The following is a 24206-nucleotide window of genomic DNA, read 5'->3' as shown; positions in this document are numbered from 1 at the left end:
ATCATCGTTTGCTTAAACGCTCAAAATAGCAGAGAGTAACCTTTGATAGCGAGACGTCGGCATGACGATAAGCAATTTGGCGGGCACTATTGGACTTTTAGTTTCGAAGCACTGTAGTATCTTAGTTTTGTTTTCACAAAGACTTAGCCGTGATAAAGTAAAGTAGCTTCATATGTATGTGAGCGTATAAAATCTATCGACAAACACACTATACGATCAGTCGTTGAGTGCTTTGTATACCATAATCATGTCGAAAACGGTACTTTTTCTTACAATGAGTTTAGTGCTTGTTCCTGTGTTTACTCACTCGGTTGATGTTGGTTCACTGTCTTCCAATTGGTCACAGAACGGATTTCTGTTTGAGATACTTATGGCAAAGATGCAATCTCTACAGCAAAATATACTTGAAGAGAAGGAACAATCCAAAGAAAATACGTGCAACTTGCTTACTATCGTAACCAATTTATCGAAACCCAACAAAACACCTGTTTATACCGACTGCAAATATGCGCCAAGTAATGCTACTGGACTACATATGATTCAGCCAGAGAAGCCATTCAAGGAGCCGATGACAGTGCTGTGCGATCAAGAATATGATTCCGGAGGGTGGATTGTGATCCAACATCGCTTCGATGGCTCAACAAACTTCTATCGCAACTGGAAGGAGTACAAGAACGGGTTCGGTCAACTTGAGGGCGAATTTTGGTTGGGCCTTGATCGCATCCATCAGCTAACGACCTCCAAGCCCCACGAACTGGTGATATTGCTCGAAGACTTCGATGGCAATAAGACCTACGCAAAGTACAACCACTTTGAGATTGGCGGTGAAAGCGAACTATACACATTAAAAACAATTACTGGATACTCTGGAACTGCCGGAGATTCTTTGATTGATCTTGCTGGAATGAAATTTTCTACTCTTGACTCGGACAACGATACTTTGGGGGGTAGTTGTGCTGTAACATACAATGGGGCTTGGTGGTATTCGGCTTGTCATAGAAGGTATATAGTAATAGAATATGTTTTTATCTTAAGCCATTTAAGGAATACGTTTACTGTTTTATTTTTCCAGCAACCTCAATGGCCGATATCTTTGGGGGGAAACAAAAGAATATGCTACGGGAATGGTGTGGTATTCGCTTCGAGGATATTATTATTCTCTAAAATCTTCGAAAATGATGATAAGACCAGTGGCTCAACGGAAAGTGTAACGGTTTTTCGTGCTAAAGTTTTTTTTGTTCTATGCCAGTTTTATGAGTTATTTTTTAACACAAATAAAATGATTATTCTTCATTCATCGCATAATAATTCCTGTTTTCTTTTCTTCGTGCTTTGTGGTTACGTCATTCAATAGTATGATTGCAAAGACTATGCTAGCTTACTGACTAATGGAATGCAGTGTAAACGCAAAAAAAAAAAATCTGAATTGGTTCTTTTATCAGCTTCTACTCCTTTCTTACGATTCGCTTATTTTTTGGACAGTGTTTTTTTCTTCTACAGCCAAAGTATGGCGTTATTCATATGGTACTCGTTTCCTTCTAAATAGCTTTTAATCGTGCTCTGCATGGGTTTGCACAGAAATTGATAAGATTATTTTTGTATACATATATTACGTTGTTCCCGAAATCATGACCAGTACCTTCAAGCAGTTAGTGAGATCAGAACGTTAGAATGAAATACTTGTTTGCTATCATTGCCTTCGTTGCTTACGGTAATGAATGTGGAACCAGTGTATCTAATTTGCCAACAGAGAATGCATCTCAGCAAGGGTTTCTATTCGAAATGATTACTACAAAGTTGCAATCGCTTGAGTATCATATGATTGAAAAGGATCTTCAACTAGAGGATAAGATCATTGCTCTGACCAGCGCCATAGAAAATCTGTCAAAATCCGTGGAGAAGATGACATGGGTCGTGCAGCAAAACGGTGATACAACCAATCACCTCACTTTTAATGGAAAGTTTATTGCCCAAAATTTAACCGCACTGCAACGAGATATGCGAGAAGTACTCGCAGGACAGCAAATGCTTGTAACGCGACAAGAATTCGGACATTTCATGTTACTGCGTGGGGTTAATGAAACTCAGTACCTTCAAGCAGTTAGTGAGATCAGAACGTTAGAATGAAATACTTGTTTGCTATCATTGCCTTCGTAACCTACGGTAATGAATGTGGAACCAGTGTATCTAATTTGCCGACACAGAATGCATCTCAGCAAGGGTTTCTATTCGAAATGATTACAACAAAGTTGCAATCGCTTGAGTATCATATGATTGAAAAGGATCTTCAACTAGAGGATAGGATCATTGCTCTGACTAGCGCCATAGAAAATCTGTCAAAATCTGTGGAGAAGATGACATGGGTCGTGCAGCAAAACAGTGATACAACCAATCACCTCACTTTTAATGGAAAGTTTATTGCCCAAAATTTAACCGCATTGCAACAAGATATGCGAGAAGTACTCGCAGGACAGCAACTGCTTGTAACGAGACGAGAATTCGGACATTTCATGTTACTGCGTGGGGTTAATGAAACTTTGTCAAGTGTTCCACGTGCAATCAAGTATACTACCTGTGCCACGCTACCATTTCGAACATCGGGTGTGTACATTATTCAACCAGAGACACCATTCAAAGAGCCGATGACTGTGCTGTGCGATCAAGAATATGATTCCGGTGGGTGGATTGTGATCCAACATCGCTTCGATGGCTCAACAAACTTCTATCGCGACTGGAAGGAGTACAAAAACGGGTTCGGTCAACTTGAGGGCGAATTTTGGTTGGGCCTTGATCGCATCCATCAGCTGACGACATCGAAGCCTCACGAACTGGTGATATTGCTCGAAGACTTCGATGGCAATAGTACATATGCAAGGTACGATCTCTTTGAGATCGGCGGTGAAAGTCAAATGTATGAATTACTCAAAATTGCTGGTTATGCTGGGACAGCTGGTGACTCATTAAGTGAGTTGAAAGGAATGAAGTTTACCACTATTGATGCAGACAACGACATTTGGGAGAAAAATTGTGCGCTACATTATACTGGCGCTTGGTGGTATAATCAATGTCATAAGAGGTGAGTTTCTTGCCAACTACCGCTACCTGAAGATGTCAGTCTCAGAGTATTTTGTTTTCTCCACAGCAATCTTAATGGACAGTATTTAAAGGGCGAAACCAAAGAATTCGCTACGGGAATGGTGTGGCAAACTTTTCGTGGATATCATTACGCCCTTAAATCGGCAAAAATGATGATCAGATCGAACGTCAAAAACGATTGAAAAAATATTGACGGATAACGGTACGTGTTTCTATCCTTAGCGAACCCTGGCTAATGAATGTTTGACCTTTTAAGAAATGTTGTTGTGGAAATTATGTTTTCTTTATTTAAAGCTTGCGTGTAGGTTACGCGCCGAAAGAATGATGAAAGTTTGGCCTTAAACAGCTTGGCACACGCGCCATCCAGGTTTAGCGTACACTACAGAGTTCAAACGAAGAGTGAATTAATTTTGGTAGCGGCTACAACACGTACGAGAATCAGCATTGTAGCAGAATAACTTAACTCAACAACATCAACTTGATTGCGAAACTTTAAGTTGCTGTTTAAAATCGCTTTGTTCCATTAAAGATAATAATAATCGTAACAATAAAATTATTATGATATGATTACTATAGACGCATTTTTCGTTATAACGGGTTACCAAATCATTCTACTTTATTTTTTTTTACAAAAAGACCATTGAGTCAATCCAACACATGCATTATCATGAATGAAGCAAAATAATTTAAAATTATAAACGAATTTAAAAAAATGTATTTGCTACATTTATATTGAATGTATTTTATTGGCATTCTTTATTTCGGAGCAACTTGGAACGAATAATGAAAACGCAATAAACCATATATTGCTTGAAATACTAAATAAATAAACTACAGGGTGAGTCAAAAAAACTGCAACAAACTTCAGACTGCTGTCATTTCTAAACCTCTCGTCCGACAGCTGTCAGATTTATACCAGTGACAGTTCATTTTATTGTTTATAAGCGTGCAAAAGCATTTTGGTGGGAATTTTACAGAAAAAAAGTTATTCGTGATGGAACTCAACCGTAACAGTATGATTTCATTATATTTGGCTGGAAAACCACAAGTGGCTATCTTTAGAGCCCTCCAGCATTTAAACGTTAATGAATCTTTTGTGTCTCGTACCATCGCTCGTTACAGTGATACTAGTGGCGTAGCCTGACGTCAAAGAAGCGGACGAAAAAAAACAGCAACATCACCAGAAATGGTTCGAAAAGTGAAGAAGCGACTTCATCGAAATTCGTGTCGCAGTGGCCGAAAAATGGCTCGTGCGCTGAACATATCGCAGTATACCATTCGGCAAATATTGCAAAATGAGCTTGAACTAAAGCCATTGAAGTTCCAAAAAGTGCAAGATCTTACCGATGCACAAAAAAAAAGTTACACTCGAAAGAGCCAAAGACTTGCTTCGATTGACCGCAAGTGGTGAACTGGCAAATTTGGTTTTCTCAGATGAGAAACCATTCGTTATCACTCTCACTCTCACTCGACTCAGTTGTGTCTCCACGGTGCTCCGAGATCTTTACCGCTTTCGACAGTGTTTTCCTACTTTCTGGTGCCATTGCTACAGCTAATTCCGCGGCGGAGTCTGTAGCGAAGCTAGAATTTTTAAGGTTCACTACTGTTTTACGTTCTCGCCTGCCAATTCGAGGAACTTGTGCGTTTGCCTCCGCGGCGTCGGTGAATAAGCTCAGCGAGCACAGTGATGGCGGCTTGTGGCATCTGTGCCCTCCCAGTGGTTGGCGAAGTGATCGGGTGTGGCAGCCAGCTCCATGGTGGATCCTGTAAGGCGCAATTCCACCCGGACTGCCTTAAACTGGGCAAAGGATGCGTGAAACAATTGCTATCCCTTAAAAACCTTCGCTGGTTCTGTGACGAGTGCACACGCAACGCTTCGATGGTCACCTGCCCCCCCACGAGTGAGTTTTCTCGCCTCCTTGATGAGAAGCTGAGGGTCCTGCTGGGTGAGCTAGACCTCCGTCTTGCTCACGGCAGCCGTTCCCAGCGTGAGACGATTGCAGCTACATCCACAGCCTGCAACTCACGTTCGCATACATGTCCAGCCACAACGAGGGTCCCACATCACTCTTCTGGGACTCAGCCTGCTCCGGCCAACGTTTGTGCTGGAAACAAACATGGCTTGACCTCCGAAGCGCCGTCAACATCACAGCGCCTGTCGGCTGGCATCAGTTCTAACGGGACTCCTAAGGCCGTTCAACGCCCTCTGAAACCGACTCCGGCTGCACTACCGAAGTGCCCTGAAGCGTCACTCACACCGCCCTCGTTCACGTCGACACCTGTATCGTACGCAGACACCGTCAGAGCGCCCTCCAACACCACCAAAACAACTTCCAGCACCTCTAGCCGAATGACAGCTCGCCTGTCTCCTAAGCCGCCGCCGCTAGCGCCGAGTGTAGCCGCTCCTCTACCACTTGCCAACGTGTCGCGCACTCCACGAACACTGCCGCCGGCCGCTTCTCCACCACCACTACTAACCGGTACCGGGCTAGGTACTAAGCGTACCCTCCTAACGGTACCGCTCGAGCGACCGGAATTCTGGCTGTATATTACACGCATCGCGCCATCGGTGACCACTGAGGAAGTGGAAGCCTTTACTAAGGAGCAACTGGGCTGCGACACCATCACTGTTATCCGGTTGCTGGCAAAGGGCCGGGACACGAGCACTCTCTCCTTTGTCTCGTACAAAATAGGGATGTCGCTCTCTCTACGTGAGAAGGCTCTTTCTCCGGATACTTGGCCCGTCGGACTCTCCTTCCGGGACTTCTGTGATCACGGCTCCACCGCAGTGGACGATGCCCAGAGTAGATCATCGGGATTAAGATCGCGACCGCGGCACTCCGCCTCTCCACCTCCGGCCCCGGCTCCGGCTCCGGCCGCGGCTCCGGCCGCAGCTCCGGCTCAGGAGTGACTATCCGTCCGGAGCTCACCTCTAAATCCTCTTGCCAACACATTCACCACCGCACGTCCCCGGTCTGATGGTCTATTACCGCCGTCACTGGTGGCCTATTACCAGAATGTAAGAGGCCTGCGGACGAAATTAACTGACTTCCGCCTAGCCGTTCCTTCTGGTGGCTACGACATCGTGGTCCTCACAGAGACATGGCTCACCGCAGACATCCCATCCGCACTAGTGGTCGATGACTCGTTCTCGGTCTATCGATGCGATCGGACTGCCAGCAACAGCACTCGCTCCCGCGGCGGTGGGACACTCATAGCTTGTGCTGACCGCTTGCGCTCGTCCGCTGTGACCCTCTCCGACTCGTCACTCGAGCTCGTTTGGGTGCGCATCTGGATCGGTTCGCGTTCTATCTTCATCGGGGCCGTCTACATCCCACCAGACCGAAGCTCAACTGGACCGTTTCTTGAGCGGCTCTCTGAGTGCGTCGGCCGAATCACTGAGCGCTTGGGGCCGAACGACAACTTGCTGCTACTCGGCGACTTCAACCTTCCAAGCATCTCGTGGTCACCGGACGGACCATCGTATGTTCCATCCAGTGCCGGAGCCTCGACAACCGTTTTCCTCGACGGCCTTGCAGTCAACGGTCTACGTCAAATCTCTGGCATCCAAAACAAGTACGGCCGGCAGCTCGACCTGATCTTCACGGACTCTAACGACTTCGCCGAGCGCGTGGCCGTCCAGGCAGCGGCCGTCCTACTCATCCCCGAGGATGGCTACCATCCAGCGCTTTCGCTCTCCATTGGGCAACCGCCTAGTGGACCAATGGCTCCGGACCGGTCCTCTGCTCCAGGTGAGGCCCGAAGGCTGAATTTCGCTAGATGCGACCTCGTGAAACTCAACCACCTGGTGATGGACAGCGATTGGTCATTCATCGACACTGCCGCCTCGGTCGACGATGCCGTGGACACGTTTACCGCCACACTACGTTCTATGCTTTCTTCCTGTTGCCCTCCTCTCCTTCCCCCCTCTAAACCTCCCTGGTCGGACAGGCATCTGCGTGCATTAAGGACGGACGTGAGGCGCGCCCTCCGCCTCTATAGCAGGCATTGCTCTGCATACCACAAGCAGCTGTTCAAGTACGCCTCTCAGGCTTATCGCGTCTACAATCGTACACGCTATTTCTCTTATTTATCTCGTCTGCAGTCCAGGCTGTCAGTGGACCCCAGATCCTTCTGGCGTTTCGCTAAATCTCGGCGGGGCTCCCCTAACCTCCCCACCACCCTCTCCCTAGGTAGCGATACGGCAACTTCCCCAGATGGCGTGTGCGACCTTTTCGCCAGGCACTTCTCGGGATTGTTTGTCGACCCAGCCAGCTCCTCCATATGCCTCACGGCCGGACTAGCTCATACCCCCCGTGACTCCCTCTCCATCGACACAGTTCCCGTCTCGGAGGACAGCGTCTTGGTAGCCCTCTCTAATCTGAAGCTCTCCCACTCCCCAGGTCCCGACGGTATTCCTTCCTCTGTGCTTAAGGGATGCATGCACTCTTTCGCCCCGATCCTAGTTCAGCTCTTTAACAGATCACTGCGGGAAGGGTCCTTCCCGCGGGGCTGGAAGTCCGCTTGGCTCGTCCCTATCCATAAGAAAGGAGGCCGCCAAACCGCCTCTAATTACCGTGGTATTTCCCTCCTCTGTGCCTTATCAAAAATCCTGGAATCAGTCGTTCACTCCTACCTCCTTCCCCTCGTTTCTTCTTCCATCTCTGTACACCAACATGGCTTTATGCCCAAGCGGTCTACAGTGACCAACCTCATGTCGCTCATGCAACGCATCTACCCTGCCGCTGCCTCTGGCTCACAGGTGGATGTAGTCTACACGGACTTTAGTGCCGCGTTCGACTGCATCTCACACAGTTTGCTGGTTGCTAAGCTACGGCAGATGGGTTTGTGTGATCCCCTCTTATCTTGGTTTCAGTCCTTTCTAACCGGGCGTTCCTTCTGTGTCAAGACCCCTTCCTCCACTTCTCTTTCGTCTTCTATCCCCTCTGGGGTACCTCAAGGCAGCGTCCTGAGCCCCCTCCTTTTCTCTTTGTTCATAAACGACTGTTCCGCTGTACTCCCTACCGAAGGCTACCTTATGTATGCCGACGATGTAAAGTTCTTCCTCCCGATTGCCAGTCCTGCCGACGCTCGTTCCCTCCAAAGAGCGATTGATGATTTTGCAACATGGTGCTCGTCCAATGGCCTTTGCCTGTCTCCTAGTAAGTGCTGTGTCATCTCCTTCTCTCGCCTGAGTTCGCCTTTATCCTGGAATTATTCCCTCCTTAACTCTCCCCTCCCTCGAGTATCCGCGGTGAAGGACCTCGGCGTATGCCTCGATTACGCATTAACGTTTACGCCACAGATCGAGGCCACTGTGGCTAAGGCCAATAAGACCCTCGGCTTCATCTCTCGCATATCCCCTGACATTCGCGATCCTTGGTGCCTGAGGGCTCTTTTCTGCTGCTGGGTCCGCCCTATCCTCGAGTATGCCTGTGTTGTCTGGTCCCCCTCGTCGCCCTCCTCCATGGACAGGCTTGAGAAGGTACAACGGCGGTTTACCAGGCTGGCCATTCGCAGGCTCCTGGGTACCTCTGCTTCCACCTTGCCCCCTTACGGCACTCGCTGTCGCATGTTGGGGCTACCTACAATAGCGTCCCGCCACTCTCTTGCCCAATCCCTCTTTATCGCAAACCTTCTGCTTCATAATATGGATGCTCCCTCCCTACTTTCCTCACTCCCTTTCTATGCCCCCTCTCGCCGCCTCCGCGACAGACCCCCATTCCTCATTCCCCCCCGCCAATCTCGCTTCGGATCAGACGAGCCATTCCTGCGGGCGATCGGTTCCTTCAATGCCGCAAGCCACCGGTTCGACTTCCACCTCCCCGTGTCCTCCTTCCGCTCCCGCCTTCGCGCCTCCAACGCCCCTAGTATTTAAGAACTTAGTATGTAAGCTTGAATTTGTTAAGCCACCGGCGACCAATTTAATAAACGAAATGAAATGAAATGTTATCCAGCAGTTTGTAAACAAATAAAAAGATCGTGTTTACTTGCCAGAGAGGTCAGCTGAAAATTTACACCTTCGGTTGGCCACCAGAACTCAAGCGCCGGCCATGGTGGGGGTGTGGGCTGCCATAACAGCCGATGGTCGCTATCCGCTCGTATTATTCGACCGTGGCGTCAAAATAAATGCCGAATATTATCGCAAAATATTCTGAAGAGTGTATTGGAGCCTAGGACACGCAAACATTTCGGTCGCAGACCTTGGACATTCCAACAGGACTCAGCACCATCGCACTCAGCACGCGCCACCCAAGAATGGTTAAAAAATGAGGTTCCTCGCTTAATTTCCACCGCACAATGGGTACCAAAATCTCCGGATGCCAATCCGTTGGACTATTGTGCCTGGGGTATTTTAGAAAGCAAGGTTTGAACTAAAAAATAACAAAATTTCGATCACCTCAAGCAAACGCTTCGCCGAGAATGGGACAGAATACTGCAGAGCCACTTGCGGGTAGCGTGTAACGGTTTCATTGGCCGTTTGAAGGCCATAATTCGTGCCAAAGGTGGCCAATTCGAACAAACCTAATTTGTTCTAAAATTTTATGAAATTTCAGACATTTTTTGCTTTCATTCAATAAAATTGAATCAAAAATGAAAAAAATATGGCGTTTTACTTTGTTGCAGTTTTTTTGACTCACCCTGTAAAGCGGGAATGTTCAAAAAGCTTGTTTTGTCTTTGCGTTCAATGGCCATACATAAACAATATACAGTTTTTATGAACGATTTTGATATAGCTTAGAGAATTGAGTCTCAGATCGTTTTCAAGAGTATACTTAGCTAACAGATAACAAAACTAAGAACAACCACCGACCGATAACATGACGACCGCAGTGAAAAATAACTTCTTTACAGGGTTGCTGATAGTTTTAATATTCGTATTAAAACTATCAGCAACCCTGTAAAGAAGTTAGTGATTGTTCTTAGATTCGCAAGCTTTACCATGGCGGTCTGTACCATCGAGTGCAATTTCGAGTGCAGTAAAATAAAGATAACTTGTAAAAGCTATTCTATTTCGCTACGTAAAGTTACCGCAAGCACTCAAATAACGATATGGAATATTTATCAAGTGGAGATTCGTTTTTTGTTAGCGATACGCTTATAAATGTAAAAAATATCATTAAACAAAGTTTGATGAGAAGGAAAAGAATCTTATCTTATATTTTTTATGCTTGAAGAATAGACGTATCCGTTTTTAATAAACCTGTTTTGGCTTTAAGCCACTTATTAATCTGCCAATAGATAAGTTTTGTGCAATATCTATATATATAAAAATCAAGTTGTGTCTGTATGTCTCAAGTGAACTCCGAAACTACTGGACCGATTGACTCCAAATTTGGTATACAGGGGTTTTAGGGGCCGGGGAGTGTCGTTATCATGGTTAGAACCCCCTCACCCCCCTCTTTCTTTGCCCTCCCATACAACTAACTGTTAAAAACATCAATTACTCCACAAGTTATGAATCGAATTTCATCAAAACTTGCACAATGATTGCTGGTCACCTGAGAAACCATGTGACAAAATTTGGTCCTTGCAGGACGAGGGGAAGGGGGGGTCCCCATACAACCCCAATCCTTAAAATACGTCCTAGGGCAATATGGGTATCGTTTCTTAGATTTTGGTGGTCTGTAAATCGATTGGTTTTGCTTAAAAGCCTTTTCCTTCCTTTTTCCACCCATCACCACCCCTCATTCCATCCATCTTGAAGTAGTGTGATGTTGGGGGGAATGCGTAGTTTGCGTTTAATTTTTGAAGAAGGCGAGAAAGAGAGGAAGAGAGTGATAGAGAGGGAAAGAGAGATAGAGAGAGAGAGGGGGAGAGAGGGCGGGAGAGAAAGAAAGAGCGAAAGAAAGAGAGAGGGGTGGATAGAGAGAAGGGGGGAGAGAAAGAAAGAGAGAAAGAAAGAGAGAGAGAGAGAAAGAGAGAGAAAGAGAGAGAGAGAGATAGATAAATAGATAGAGGGAGAGAGAGAGAAAGAGAGAGAAAGAAAGAGAGAGATAGCAACGTACTGCTACAGCCTTCTAGATTTCAATTAGTATCATATAATAGAAAAAATACATTCCACACCTCCCGGGAGAGGGGCTCCCATACAAACATAACATAAAATTCAGCATAATTCGGGTTATTTTCGAACAAATCGAACCAAATTCTGCAGGTGGGAGTTTTTGGGAAGAGGAAATGTTCTGGTTAATTTTTGAAAACCTTCGCCACTTTACAAAGGGTGGCTCCCATACAAAATTAGGGTAAATTGCAGCAAAATTCGAAAAGTGTTCAAACAATTTGAGTCAAATTTAGCTGGTGCAAGTTTTGCCATGTATCCAACGGGAAGCGGGAAGGAAAGCCAATCGGATACATCACCGGGAAGCCCTACCATTTGAAACAGAGTAACGGAAGGCGGAAAGGGAACCTGAACAAATACGTCACCGGAAAGCCCGATCTTCTGAAAAGTAGAAGTAACGGGAAATGCAAAGGGAAGCTGATCGGATACGTCACCAGGAAGTCCGTTGAAACGTCGGATAATCGAGAAATGAGGATGAAATGAGGCGTGGCAACGCGCGCCGGGATCAGCTAGTTACTTTATAACTTTTTAAAATATTATATTAGATGACGTACACTTTTAAACATTGAACTCATGAAGTGAAAGAACGTCTGAGCTTGCTCGGTTGAAAGAATATTATAGGAAATGATAAAAGAACTTTTGGAAAGCGATGAGTCTGTGGAATTTATGGAAATATTTGTTAAATTAGATAGGAGCAGCAAAATTTTTATTTCTATACTTTTTCAAAAGTCATTTATACAGCCATTGGCATTTGTGCTACATTTGTTTAAGTATTTTGGGGTAACCGATTACGGCTCCTGTTCGAATCCATCGAGAAAATTTTCAATTTCTTGTGTCAACATGTTCGATGGAGCTGCTGTTTGAATTTCAAGACCAATAGAACGAACTAGTGACGATCGTGTGTGAGCTCCTTGAACGAGCGAGGAGAATATGCAAACAGATGACTCCCGAGAGAACGATCAAACCAAAAAACGATGATATACTCACTCCTCTCGCAAATGTATGCACATACGTTTTCGAGCAGCAAACCAATGCAAACAAGAAAATTGAATCAGGAAGTCCAGTTCCGGCACCCCACATGGGCGGACAGAGGATCTACCACCACACCGCCGCTGTGCATGGCCTCGTTTATCGGAACTGCGGCGCGGATTTAGTTTCGCATGTCGTCTACCGACATCAGTACATTTTGGAACGGAGCTGGAATGCAAAAAATGATGATTTGTAGGAATTAGAATTATCGTTTATGAATCACATGATTTAAAATTTTTCGATGTGGCTTTGCTTGCCAGTGAATAATTAACAAATTTCAATTATTCAAAAAGGTTTTAAAAATAGAGTACATTGAATTTATTATTGAAAAGCAATCAAACCATTCACTCTCTTATACGATGTGGTCAGATAAAAAAAAACTAATTGAACAAAATGAGTTTGGTCGAACACTAAAACATCTCGGTAAAGTTCGGCTAGCTCTGAATAACTTTGTTACAGTTAAGCTAGCTTTCAAACTAGTATACTGACATTGGTTGACATGATTGCGGTCTAACACTCAGTCGTTTTTCGTTTTTGACATTCAGGACTGCATTCGAATACGCAGGAAAGTAATAGCAACCTTCAATGAAGGGGTTCGTTCCTTCACCGTTCACGGTAAGATTTGTTTCAGATCCATCATTTTCATTGTAGAACCGTGCTTGGTGGTGCTTGATTCGATTATGTTTGTTCCACCAAAGAGCAGAACTTGAAAACAGAGGTGGTCTGCTAGCCTGGGATTTTTATCCATTACCATACATGACAGCCCTGAATGATAACAGTAGCAACAGCTGCTACCAATCAGATACTCGTCAGACCCACTGACATCTGTCCTAAATTTCTAACAGGAGAATGCGAAGAGACGAGACTATGAGATGAGAAAAAGCCCGGAAACTGCTCTGGCTAGCGTTAAGATGTGGGCAGCTTCCTTTTCCGTAAGGTTGCCCCGAAATGGCCTCAATCGCGTATCTCCAAATTAGATTTTGATTAGGTCAGACAGTCCTGATTTGAGACCCACTAGAAAAACGACCATCACGAATTGAATTTGGTTTTTGATGGACTGTTGATTGGCGATTAATTTGCGTTAATATCGCATTAACTTGAAACATTGTAATCGTTATCGAGGTTTGTTTATTACAATACTGACGAAGGTCAATTCAATTTTCCCATAAATTCGTTAGCACGGTGGCAATGGTTTTTTTTATTCATTCACTTTAGGATAGCGGTGAGTTGAGCGTGACGTTTGTTTCTAGGGATTGCTATGAATAAAATGTCCATGTTGCTAACGAATAAGCTAAGAATAACCTAAACAAACGGTCTTAAAATAAAAATTATCCGTTAAGCATGAATGAATTCATGGTCTTGCACTCTGATCAGCTTGAATAAAATACAAAGAACTGAAAGAAAGGTTCGTCCACAACATTTGCAAATCTATGAAGCATTATATGTTCGACGGTAGAGGTTGATTTGATTGATTTATCCGGTTACTACAACCACAAAAGGTATAAATACGGCACGGTCCGTTCTTCTAAGATAAAAAAAAACCACAAAAGGTAAAGGTGTACCTTTTGAAATCAACAAAAGGTGAAAGCGAACAAACTCATAACAACGTTGGTTAAAGAAAACCGTTGATCATAGATCCACTTCAAACTATTTTCCTAATTGTTTTCTCATTCTGCAGCATGTCGGTAGAATGTTACATCAATTTCGTATTCACATATAATCCCCATTCTCGTGGACCATTTTCTTATCACATAGCAGACAGTTGCAAACAATCCCTGTCAGTGCCATAAGCATCACAGGAGAGTGACAGCATACTGCAGCATACGTACGGCGGCATGGTGCACGTTGGTGCGCATAATGCTTGCAACTCACTTTGCAAACCTCTCATATTTTCTCCATTATGCAGTGGAATCTCGTAAGACAACAACATAGCATCTTATATTGCTTTTCCTGTGCAGGCTACTACGGTACGTTATTCCGCACAGTTGGCCGAACTGATACAGCACGGAAGCGAGCCAGTAATCGTACAGGCATATCATCTAACAGGAAGTGGATTATAAAAAAACATAAGCCTAAGGGGGTGATTTTGACGTAGACCATTTCTCCAAACATAACATTGGAACTGCACAATGAAAAATGTTCAAGTGAAAATGAATCTTGAGCACTAGCCGTACTAAGTTCACAAAAAGTAACAGGACTTATGCAAACTAAACTGTGCAACTCCTTACGACTGCAACTGACCAGCTGAAAAACTGAAGCATTTTTCCATGTCACAATTCTTTTCAGGTTGATTTTTCTGTAACCAAAACATGCTGAAATATTGTACAACCGAAAGGTTCTTTTATTTCTTCACAGTTTAAAGTTGAACTTTTGTTGTCCACTTCGCTGAAGTCCAACATGGTCGTAAACACTTCACAAACAGTCTTTAACCGGGCCGAGAAGCGACCCGGCAACATCGGAATCATTACACGCCAGAAAACATGCTTAATTGAATGTCCTCCGGGATTTATCGTGTCACAGCTACTCTGAACCGGCGTCCACTGGATGTGACAGTTGAGCTTTATACTTTAGTTAAATTAGTTTCTCCTTATTTTCGCCTCGCAGCAAAAACTGATACTCAAGTAGCTACAACCAAAAGATACCTCAATTTGCCTACTTACTCCACAAGGTTCGACGTGCTTGCTGGTGTTTAGTGTTTCACTAAATAGTGTACTTAATGCATTTTGAATTCAATATAAATTTATTAACACATAAACAAATTTAAAATTTTACGTCACGACGCTAAAATACTAAATTTTTTATGCGCTTTACGATGCTTGTCTACGCAGCGTTCATTACGTACTACATTAATGATACTTGCGGCTATTTTGTTAGAATCCTTTTAAAATTAGGTGCTAGCAAGTGATGGGGAATGTGAAAACGATTTTCCGGCCATCAGCATCACTGCCGTTTCGGGCTGACCTAAGAACCATGCGGCCGAAATTCTTGGACCTCGGCCAAAATAAACCTGCTGTGGAAGGTATGGCGTACATTTTTATGGTAGTTATCGACTTGTTGCTCTTTCGGAACTAAGGAGGAAGGCCAGCCAATTATGGCGACTGGGTGGTGATTGTACATTAGAGCAGTTCGCTACGCTGATGTACAATAGAAGAATTCTGGTACATCATTCTTGTTTACGCTATTATTAGCAGATATGATTAGCAATAGTCAAGTTAGCCCCATTGCTTATAAAAGTAATGTTTTTGTCCTAAATTAGCTTAATAAATAATGGTTTAAGAATTCAAGCTTCGACATGTTTAGTGTAAGTTAAGATGATCTATTTTAGAGGCTATGCTAATAAACGAGCAAATCCGTGGCATATAAGTTCTTGCTTTCGAATTATCACGTTTCTAAGTAAAGATAAGCTTCCATAGTTGATACTAGCAAGTAAAGATCTCTTCGAAGATCAGCAAGGAATTTCAACAATTACGTTCAAGAATTTAGCCAAAAGAGTGCGCCAACACACTAGTGGTTACTGTCAAATTATGCAATATATTAGAAAACTTGTACAGGGTAGTTCTTAACTAGAGCTACTGCCTCGATAAGAACTCTTAACCCGCTTCGGGCACCGTCTGTCGTGTAATGATGCAATGGATCATCATATTTTCTGTCCGAGGCCGAAAGTAAAAACCCGAAGGCCTTTTCCGTTCGCTCGGAAATGCGATAATTGGAAGAGTTTGGTGCTAAGTTGCTGAAAAAACGTTCTAAGCCGAAGCAAAACTAAGGTGATGCATGGTGAGCCACGTTGTTTTGCAGGGCGAATGTGACAAAAAAAAAACAGAAAAGGTAAACGCACCTGTGGGTCGTAATAGTTTAGTGTGCAGAATTTCCTTCCCGGTGACACCGAGTCGTAAATTACAGTATTGGGCAACGTTGAAAGATTTTCGTCTGTTCACAATGTCTCGGACCACTCGGGGGCTTTGAAAAATATGAAATTTTCTTGTGCAAACATGTTGGGCACTCATTATGTAAAACACTTGCTCCTTGGAACGGTCTTTCGAGAGCCTTTTGGAACCGTCGCCGCCTTTGAAACAACCGCTTAGGTAAGATGTAGGGACTGCCGGCCGTGACGCCATGGCCGGACCCCCACCAGCGCACTGAGGGTGTAAACGGTACGAGAAGTAGCAAAACAATCCGGCGTGACTGCATAATGATAGCGGCAAATTTATGCTCAATGCTAATAATAGAGGCCAAAAACGAAATGTTGACCCAACCCGCGGACACTTGGCACCGCGCCCGGCCGGCTCCGCACTGTCACTTCCGTTTACATTTGCACGCCAAAGTTTCGCGAGGCAAAACTTTAGCGTTGCAATTGCTGTTGGGATTTTTGGTGTCTCCTTCCCGACCTGACCTTTCGCCGCACCGTACCCTTTATGCTTACCGCGAGGCTGGAGCGCGAATGTTGGAGTGGCAAAAATAAAAGCTTATTTTTCATTTCTATATCCCACCGACAAGCGCAGTTTATTTATGAAGCGGCACGGCAATCGCGCTGTTTCAGCTTTCTTCAGCTAGTTTGCTAGACCCTATGCTGTCGGTTGGAGAGGCAACAAGAAATGTTTCCAAGAAATGACGTAAAATGACCATTCCAGATGCCGTGGAAAAAGAAGTAACAAAAAGCGCGCAATTTTCTTCACGCCATTTTCTCGAGTACAGCTGCTCAAGCATTGCAAAAGATATTTTTTCAATATAACTTGTAACATTCGCTGTTAATTTACGATAATTAACTGTTGATTTACTTATCATGTCCTCATTTTTCTAACCCATTGCTATCGTTTAAATCCTAACGATACATGCCATATGATGCCATTAGATTTTCACACTTAATTGCTTAAATCAGTGCCTCCTTTTGAAGTATTAATATGAATACCAGCATGAATATCTTCTTCTATCCTACAAAAAGCATGCTAATAAAATAATGGTTAAGCTAATAAAAAAATTGAAGTTTCTATAGTCTTAGCGGATCGTACTTATATTTGATGTTAATTGTACAAAATAATATAAATCGCACACGAATTAAACGTTATTTTTTCTCTATCTCATTCATTGTGCTTGTTGCTCATAACTCAAGCAAAGCACGCTGCAAAAAAACCGGAATACTTTAAAGTCTGTTTATTTGAGTGGTTTCGGATTTCTTATTGATTTGGAGTCGAACATGAGAAGGAGTTAAGCCCACGAACGATTTCTACACCTTCCGTTGAGCCACTGGTCTTATCATCATTTTCGAAGATTTTAGAGAATAATAATATCCTCGGAACGTATGCCACATCATCCCGGCAGCGTAGATTTTTGTGTGTCCTCGTAAGTATCGTCCATTGAGGTTGCTGGAAGAAAAAATATTGAAAATTTATGACCACATTTTGGGATATCATATAAGATCCGTAATATACACACGCTTTATGGCAATTCGAATACCACCAAGCTCCGGTGTACGTCACAGCACAACTCTTCGGCCAAATGTCGTTGTCCGAGTCAAGAGTAGAAAATTTCATTCCAGCGGCACTAGGCAACGATTCACCGGCGAAACTAAACATCGAATCTCCGGCAGTTCCAGAGAATCCAGTAATTGTTTTTAACGCGTATAGTTCGCTTTCGCCGCCAATCTCAAAGCGATTGTACTTTGCGTATGTCTTATTGCCATCAAAGTCTTCGAGCAATATCACCAGTTCGTGGGGCTTCGATGTCGTCAGCTGATGGATGCGATCAAGACCCAACCAAAACTCGCCCTCAAGTTGACCGAACCCATTTTTGTACTCCTTCCAGTTGCGATAGAAGTTCGTTGAGCCATCGAAGCGATGTTGGATCACAATCCACCCTCCGGAATCATATTCTTGATCGCAAAGCACTGTCATCGGCTTCTTAAAGTGTTTCTCCGGTTCGATTCGATAATTCCAGAGACATTCGACGGTACTTGGCGGCATGACTCATAGCTGGTTCTGCTGATGTTGCTCGTAAGACAGTCCAGCACACGTTTGGCTTCTGATATCAACAATTGCTGCCCTCCTATTATTTGTTTCATATCGTGATGTAGTCTACATAAATTTTGTCCCATTATTTTGTTTTCGGAACTTATTTGATCAATTTTCTTGCCATTCAACTGCGCATGGCGTGATAAATTTTGCAACGATTTCGTCAAAGGATCAACGGTATCAACTGGAACACTAGACTTTGTTTCACTTTGTTGCCATTCCACACAAAAAATTGCCACGTTATTGTAAAACACAATAAAAAGTAAAACTGCAATCATGGACATGATGGCTACGATTCTCTCAAATGAACACTTACGTACTAACCGTACGGTGCTTTAGTAAAATGTTTTTATACCCATTAACACACGTGAATATCGACCACTACTAGTCTTTGTATTCATTTTTCACATGTAGAAACTGTAACGACCAGTTCTAAGCCACATCAAAAAGTGGTTGTTGTTTCGTTTTTTACAGTCAAGCCTTATTTACTTCATCGTCTAGTACGGATACGCCGATTTAAAAAAAAAGTATTTTTGTATTGCTGATAGTTACGATTCGTGCATAGAACATTAGGGGAGGAAAGGATTAGGGGAAATGATTAGTTTGAAAACAGTAAAACTGATGAAAAACACTTCACCGAGAAGAATTGTGAAAGGATTTCGATTGACATTGTCAGATAATGAACCAAAGGTGATGAAGTACGACTGCATTGAGTCATTTCAAGCTACCAGTATTTACTACCAAACTGAAGAGAGCGTTTACTGTCACGGTTACAAACTTTTCGCCATGCTTCGTTACCCGTGACACAGAACATACTTACTGTTGGAGCATGTAAAGTTTCTTCCGTTTGCCACGGGTTGCTTCACATTAAACCGCATTTAATCAATTAGAAAAGCAAACATTAGCGACCGGTTTCTGCTATATGTTATGCCTGCTTAACCATGCACATACGGAATGAGTGGAAAGGAATTGAAATTTTGTTCATGGTGGTTGAACGTGTCGAACGATGTGAATAAATTTTCCCGTCTACCGACTGGACGATCGATTATGCACCACGCAATTAAGCAACGTCGACTGCAGCGATTCTGCAGCGAAATGGCAACGACGGCGGACGGCGGTCCCAGATACAAGCACCGGCTTGCTGTGGCGTTGTTGAAAGATAGAAAATCAATAGATTAAGAGCCAGCCGACCGGCCGGTTGCAAACCGCAACCACTGTTAAATGAATTCTTAAATTCATAAACGTGTACAAATATTTGAATGAGATTACATCATTTATGTGCCCGCAATGCTAATTGCACCTTGTCATGATCATTAGAGAGTGATGAATGTGTTTCAAATGATTCCACCCAGCGGAACGCAGCTTCAGTGCTGTGACGATATCCCCGAAGCCTGATGCGTCTTACTGGTTGTTAATGACAGTTAGTATGATCTTTGTATTTTGTAAAAACCGGTGATATCATACATAAGCTAGTTTGAGAGTCGATCAACAGCTAGATGCTAACGGAGCACATGTTTTGCCAAGTGAACCCCCTGGTTTTAGATACCTGCAGTAAACGAAGACAGATCTGCAAACAGCTCCGTCGGCCACGGAGAAGTCCTGAAGAGAGTTTCGCAAAAATGAACACAAAATTGATCGATGACGAGTTCCGGCAAAGGCCGCTTTCCAATACTAGCTTTTGACGACGGGCTCTGTGACGTTGGCAAACTCACCATTTTTGATCGATCTGTTTAAGATTTTATTTGCCACCGGAAAAAAGGGTCCCAAATCATCTGGTGTTGCTGGTGCAAAAATGTGATAGATCATGCAGTTAGAGAGTGTGTGTGGTAGTTACTTGCAAAACCGAGGCCAGCCAAAGTGGCAGTTTGTTTGACGTTCCTCTGACGCGAAATTGTATTCTTCGAATGTGGCGCATATTACGGTTGATTGATGCGTGGAATGTGTGCTCCGCCAGGGGGCGAAAGACCACCAATTGATCATCGGGTAGTTAGAACCCTTTCGTCCCCCTTTGATAGGATCGTTGTTTCTAATATACAAACCGAAAACTGAAGCCATAGAAAAATAACACATACAGTCTGGCTGGCAGACCCGAAACCAATAGGGCTTCGGAATGGGCTTCTAGCGTTGCGTTGTTTGCTGTTCCTTCTCTGCAACCAACGCAGAAGGCAATAAAACGAAACTACTGCTGAATATAAATTCCTTCAAGGAACTGTGAAGAAAACAGTGAATTATGGTCAGAATTTTAGCGCCATTGGCCGCCATGGCGAAAGCATTCTACGCTAACTACGGCTACACCGTGGCTCAGCTGGTCGAACTAGCCCGACCAGGATCGTGTGTAAATTCGGCAGAGATTCCTTCCAAGAAGCTACCGTAGTGTGTGTGCGCCCCGACGAGTGGCTTTCTGCAGTGTGAATGCAAAACTCTTGGCTCGGCGCCTTGGCTTCCGCGACCGCAGAGCTCTCCAGCTCTCCCTAGCCAACGGGAAGAAAAGAGTTATATCGGGTAATATCTTTTATGTGCTTGCTTATAAAAAATGCATCAGAAGTAACGGATCTCCGAAGTGTATGAACCTGGTGGAGCCCCCGTCTGTTGCACGATGCCGACGTCGATGGCTTTCGAGAGGCGCCCGCGTGAAATGGCAAGGCGCTTTTTCGCTCCACTGCTAACTGCCGGAATGCCGTGAGAATCCCGAGAAGGTGAAAGGAAGGAAACTCTGGAAGGAAAATGCAGAGAAAAACTCGAAAATCGCCCGAACTTAAGGAGCGGCATTGAAGCGAAATCATCGGTGAAGCGGAGGCAGCTGCGGAAAAAAACAACTTTGGGAGAGAAAATCAGCTGCATGGAAGCGTGGAAGTGAAGCCGGAGATGAAACCGAGCGCTTACGGAGGCTGGACTCGTTACGATACCGCATGGTTGCTGTTGATTAATGGAGCTTTTATTCCCAGATGCCACATTCCAACGGGGTAAACGCCTGGTGTTTGATGCTTCTGCTTCTCCCTTCTACTATTAACCTACTTAGGGCCAGTTTAAGAAACCTTTTTTACACTTTCCATGCAGATGCAGACTAGTGGGAAACAGAGGAGTCCTGCCGGCTTAGGAATGCTGCAGCAACGGCGTTGTTGTTGTGATTTTTCATATTTTCTCCTCCATAAATATCGATGTTCATGAGTTTTCGTACAACATCGTACAAACACTAGGGCGAATCTTGACCACACTTGTGGACTTGACCACATTTGTGGTCGGCTCAGTTTATTAGCACACGTTTGCAGATTTTGTGTTTTTAAGCTTATATGCTTCAGTTTTTCAGTCAATCGCCGTTTTTTATCCGCGCTTCTAGCGCGATAGATTTGATAAAGGCTGGGGATCGGGCAAACTATCGAATCTCAAGTAGATTCCAATCAGAGAAGCTGGCACACGGAGCACAGTCTTCGGTGCAAGCGAAACAAGAAGAACGGCCAGCCCAGTGGCAGCGGCTCACAAACCGAGTAACCGAATTCAATTGCCATTCCACGTTCCGGCGTCTAGTTTGGCGTAATCCTCCGCATAGCAGTGCCTGTGCTGGTAGCGAGGCCAATCTCACCAAAAGTAAATCCTCCTTAAGCGAAGGATAATGGAACCTAATCTTCTGACGCTAATTTACTTCTAACCGCATTGCACGGTCGGCCAAGAATCAATAAATGGCCATCAGGGAGGAACCCGCAACATCATCGCCGTCGTACGGGGGTCAGATACTTGCCGTTTTACTGGGCCGTGATTAAAGTGAACATCTCAACGAGTAACTGGGCGAACGTAAAGTTGTTGGCCGAAACATTGTGACGGGCATAGTTTCTAAATTCACTGCAATCGTATTGGAGGTTGGAATGGAAATTTTAAGATTTTTCCGGAAATGTTTGGATGTTCGCGGTCGTTGTGTTAGCGTTGCAAATCTCTGACTATGCTTTTGAGTAACAAAATGCTTATGCTGTTGCTTATGCTGATGGAAAAAACGATTGAAGAAAAACGATGATCAATAAGATGTTCTTCTAATTTCAACGGTCCACAACGGTCAGTCAACGGAACATTCTGTTGCATGTTGCACGGAGAAAATGCTCAAATCAAATTTAAATCAGATACAGCTGTCTAATTTGCTCACTTACCGAGCATACGGGACTAATGTTGCAATGAATGGTTTCGTTCGTTTGTCGCCTTCACGATGCGTTGCTATTTATCGATCTTCCAAAGTCTACAAACAACTGGACAAATCAGCGCCAGCTATCTTTTCGACTTTGCGCTCGCAATGCAGGACAGTAATTACCAATCGTTCTGTTGTTGCCACCTAATGCTTATACTGGGTTGTTCAATAAGTTTCGAGCTTCGATAAGAAAAACATATTTCATGGCTTAAACTACGTTTTATTATTTAGTTTGGACTCCCTGAACATCAATACACTTGTTTCAACGAGATTCCAATTTATAATTTCCATGCTTCAACAATTCGAACTTTAATTCATGAATTTTGACCATTGTCAAAATGCACTTTTGACACGGCGCATTGCCCTGATGAAAGGGTATGTTTTTCTTCTGCAAACCGAGTCTTTTTTCACGAATTTTCTGTTTCAGTTTGTCTAAAAGGCAACAACAATAATCAAAATTTATTGTTTTATCAATTTGCAAGTAATCCGCTAATAAAATGTCATTCGCATCCCACAAAACTGATACTAACATCTCATCTTAACAATTTCTGGACGAACTCGTTTCGGAACCGAAGAAAAAGGATCAAACCACTCCTTGGCCTCTTGTTTAGACTCAGGATCATGGTGATAGACCAAAGTCTCAGCAATAGTGATGAGTCGATGCACAAAATCCACTTTATCCTTTCCAAAAAGCTCTAAATGTTGCCGAGAAAGTTGCATTCGAAGGTGTTTTTGTTACTTTGTTGGATGGATGCGGCATCCATTGTGCAAACAGCTTTCTGAAGCCAAATACTGCAGTTGAAATATTGGCCACACTGCCCAATGCGATGCCTAGGCCTTGTACTAAATCTTTTTCAGACATTCGACGATTTTCCAAAATTTAGATTGATAATTTTTTCGATAATTTGACACTTTTTTTTACGATTTCAGGTGTTGTGTCTGTTTTGGACGTCATTGACGTGGATCGTCTTCTAGGCTTGTTTGGCCACGTTTAAATTCAGAATTAGTATACTTATACTAATACTAATACTACTAATTAGTACTAGTGAAGACAAATGGTTTTTATACACTTTCAACATTCGTTCATAAATTTCCTTTGGTATTAAACATTCAAAAATTAAAAATTCAATCACTGTACGATGCTTGATTCTCTCAATGTAAAAAAATACTGTAATCATACTAAATGGTTTGAAAAAAAAAGGCCGATTGAAATGAAACTTCCCATACGTACATATGAAGAGTGTACCAACATAACAAAAAAAATTAGGTTAGCAGCTCCCTCTGTTATTGAAGATCAAGTAGGCTAGTAATTTAGCCTCATAAAGGTTAGTAATTTAGGTTAAATACGTTTTCACAATAAAAATATTATGCTCGAACTTTTGCGATTGCATTTGCGAAACTTTTACGATGTGCCATGATGATTCCCATATTAAAATGTGTATCACAATGGTCCAGCGTTCATTGAGCCTACAGATACTAAAACAATAAAATACTTCAGTCCAGCATATCATCCTCAGCTGCCATTCGGACTGATATGACCACATTGCAACAACAAAAATGGGACGCAATTTCCGTAGCAGTGGCGCTCCGAAGTTTAATGGCAATTTAAAGTTATAAACCATCACAGAATACACTTTCCGAAGCCTGTTCGGCAAAAAGCCAACGAACCACATCAGAGAGTAAAAAATGTCAACGATCGATGGCATTATTATCTTGATGAGTTCACGTTTACCAGCAGTACATAAATTATTTCAAATTAAAATCATCCGTTTGGAATTGAAACGCAAAAGAATGGGCTGAATTGAGTTGGAACTATTGAAGCAAGTGTTTTGATATGTTCTGTGAT

General features: G+C 43.5%; 3 protein-coding genes across 3 annotated transcripts; 2 read left to right on the top strand and 1 right to left on the bottom strand.

Annotated features, from left to right (window-relative positions):
- The first annotated feature begins 293 nt into the window (after positions 1 to 293).
- LOC128278139 (ficolin-2-like) lies at positions 294 to 1308 on the top strand. The gene is made up of 2 exons (XM_053016807.1): positions 294 to 1002; positions 1073 to 1308. Exons 1-2 carry the CDS (start codon positions 371 to 373, stop codon positions 1209 to 1211), a joined length of 771 nt encoding a protein of 256 aa, XP_052872767.1. The 5' UTR covers positions 294 to 370; the 3' UTR covers positions 1212 to 1308.
- A 474-nt stretch (positions 1309 to 1782) lies between these two features.
- Positions 1783 to 3278, top strand: LOC128278938 (ficolin-2-like). Its single transcript, XM_053017661.1, has 3 exons — positions 1783 to 2048; positions 2525 to 3076; positions 3143 to 3278. Exons 1-3 carry the CDS (start codon positions 1783 to 1785, stop codon positions 3276 to 3278), a joined length of 954 nt encoding a protein of 317 aa, XP_052873621.1.
- Positions 3279 to 17405: 14127 nt separating this feature from the next.
- LOC128278937 (ficolin-2-like) lies at positions 17406 to 18239 on the bottom strand. Its single transcript, XM_053017660.1, is given in 3 exon segments — positions 17406 to 17544; positions 17615 to 18096; positions 18099 to 18239. Coding segments are annotated over 3 exon segments (762 nt in total).
- Positions 18240 to 24206: the final 5967 nt, after the last annotated feature.

Source organism: Anopheles cruzii, chromosome 2, assembly GCF_943734635.1.
Source record: "Anopheles cruzii chromosome 2, idAnoCruzAS_RS32_06, whole genome shotgun sequence".
NCBI classification, from domain to species: Eukaryota; Metazoa; Arthropoda; class Insecta; order Diptera; family Culicidae; genus Anopheles; species Anopheles cruzii.
The sequence above is the reverse complement of the archived record's forward strand: the minus strand, read 5'-3'. Positions and strand labels throughout refer to the sequence as shown.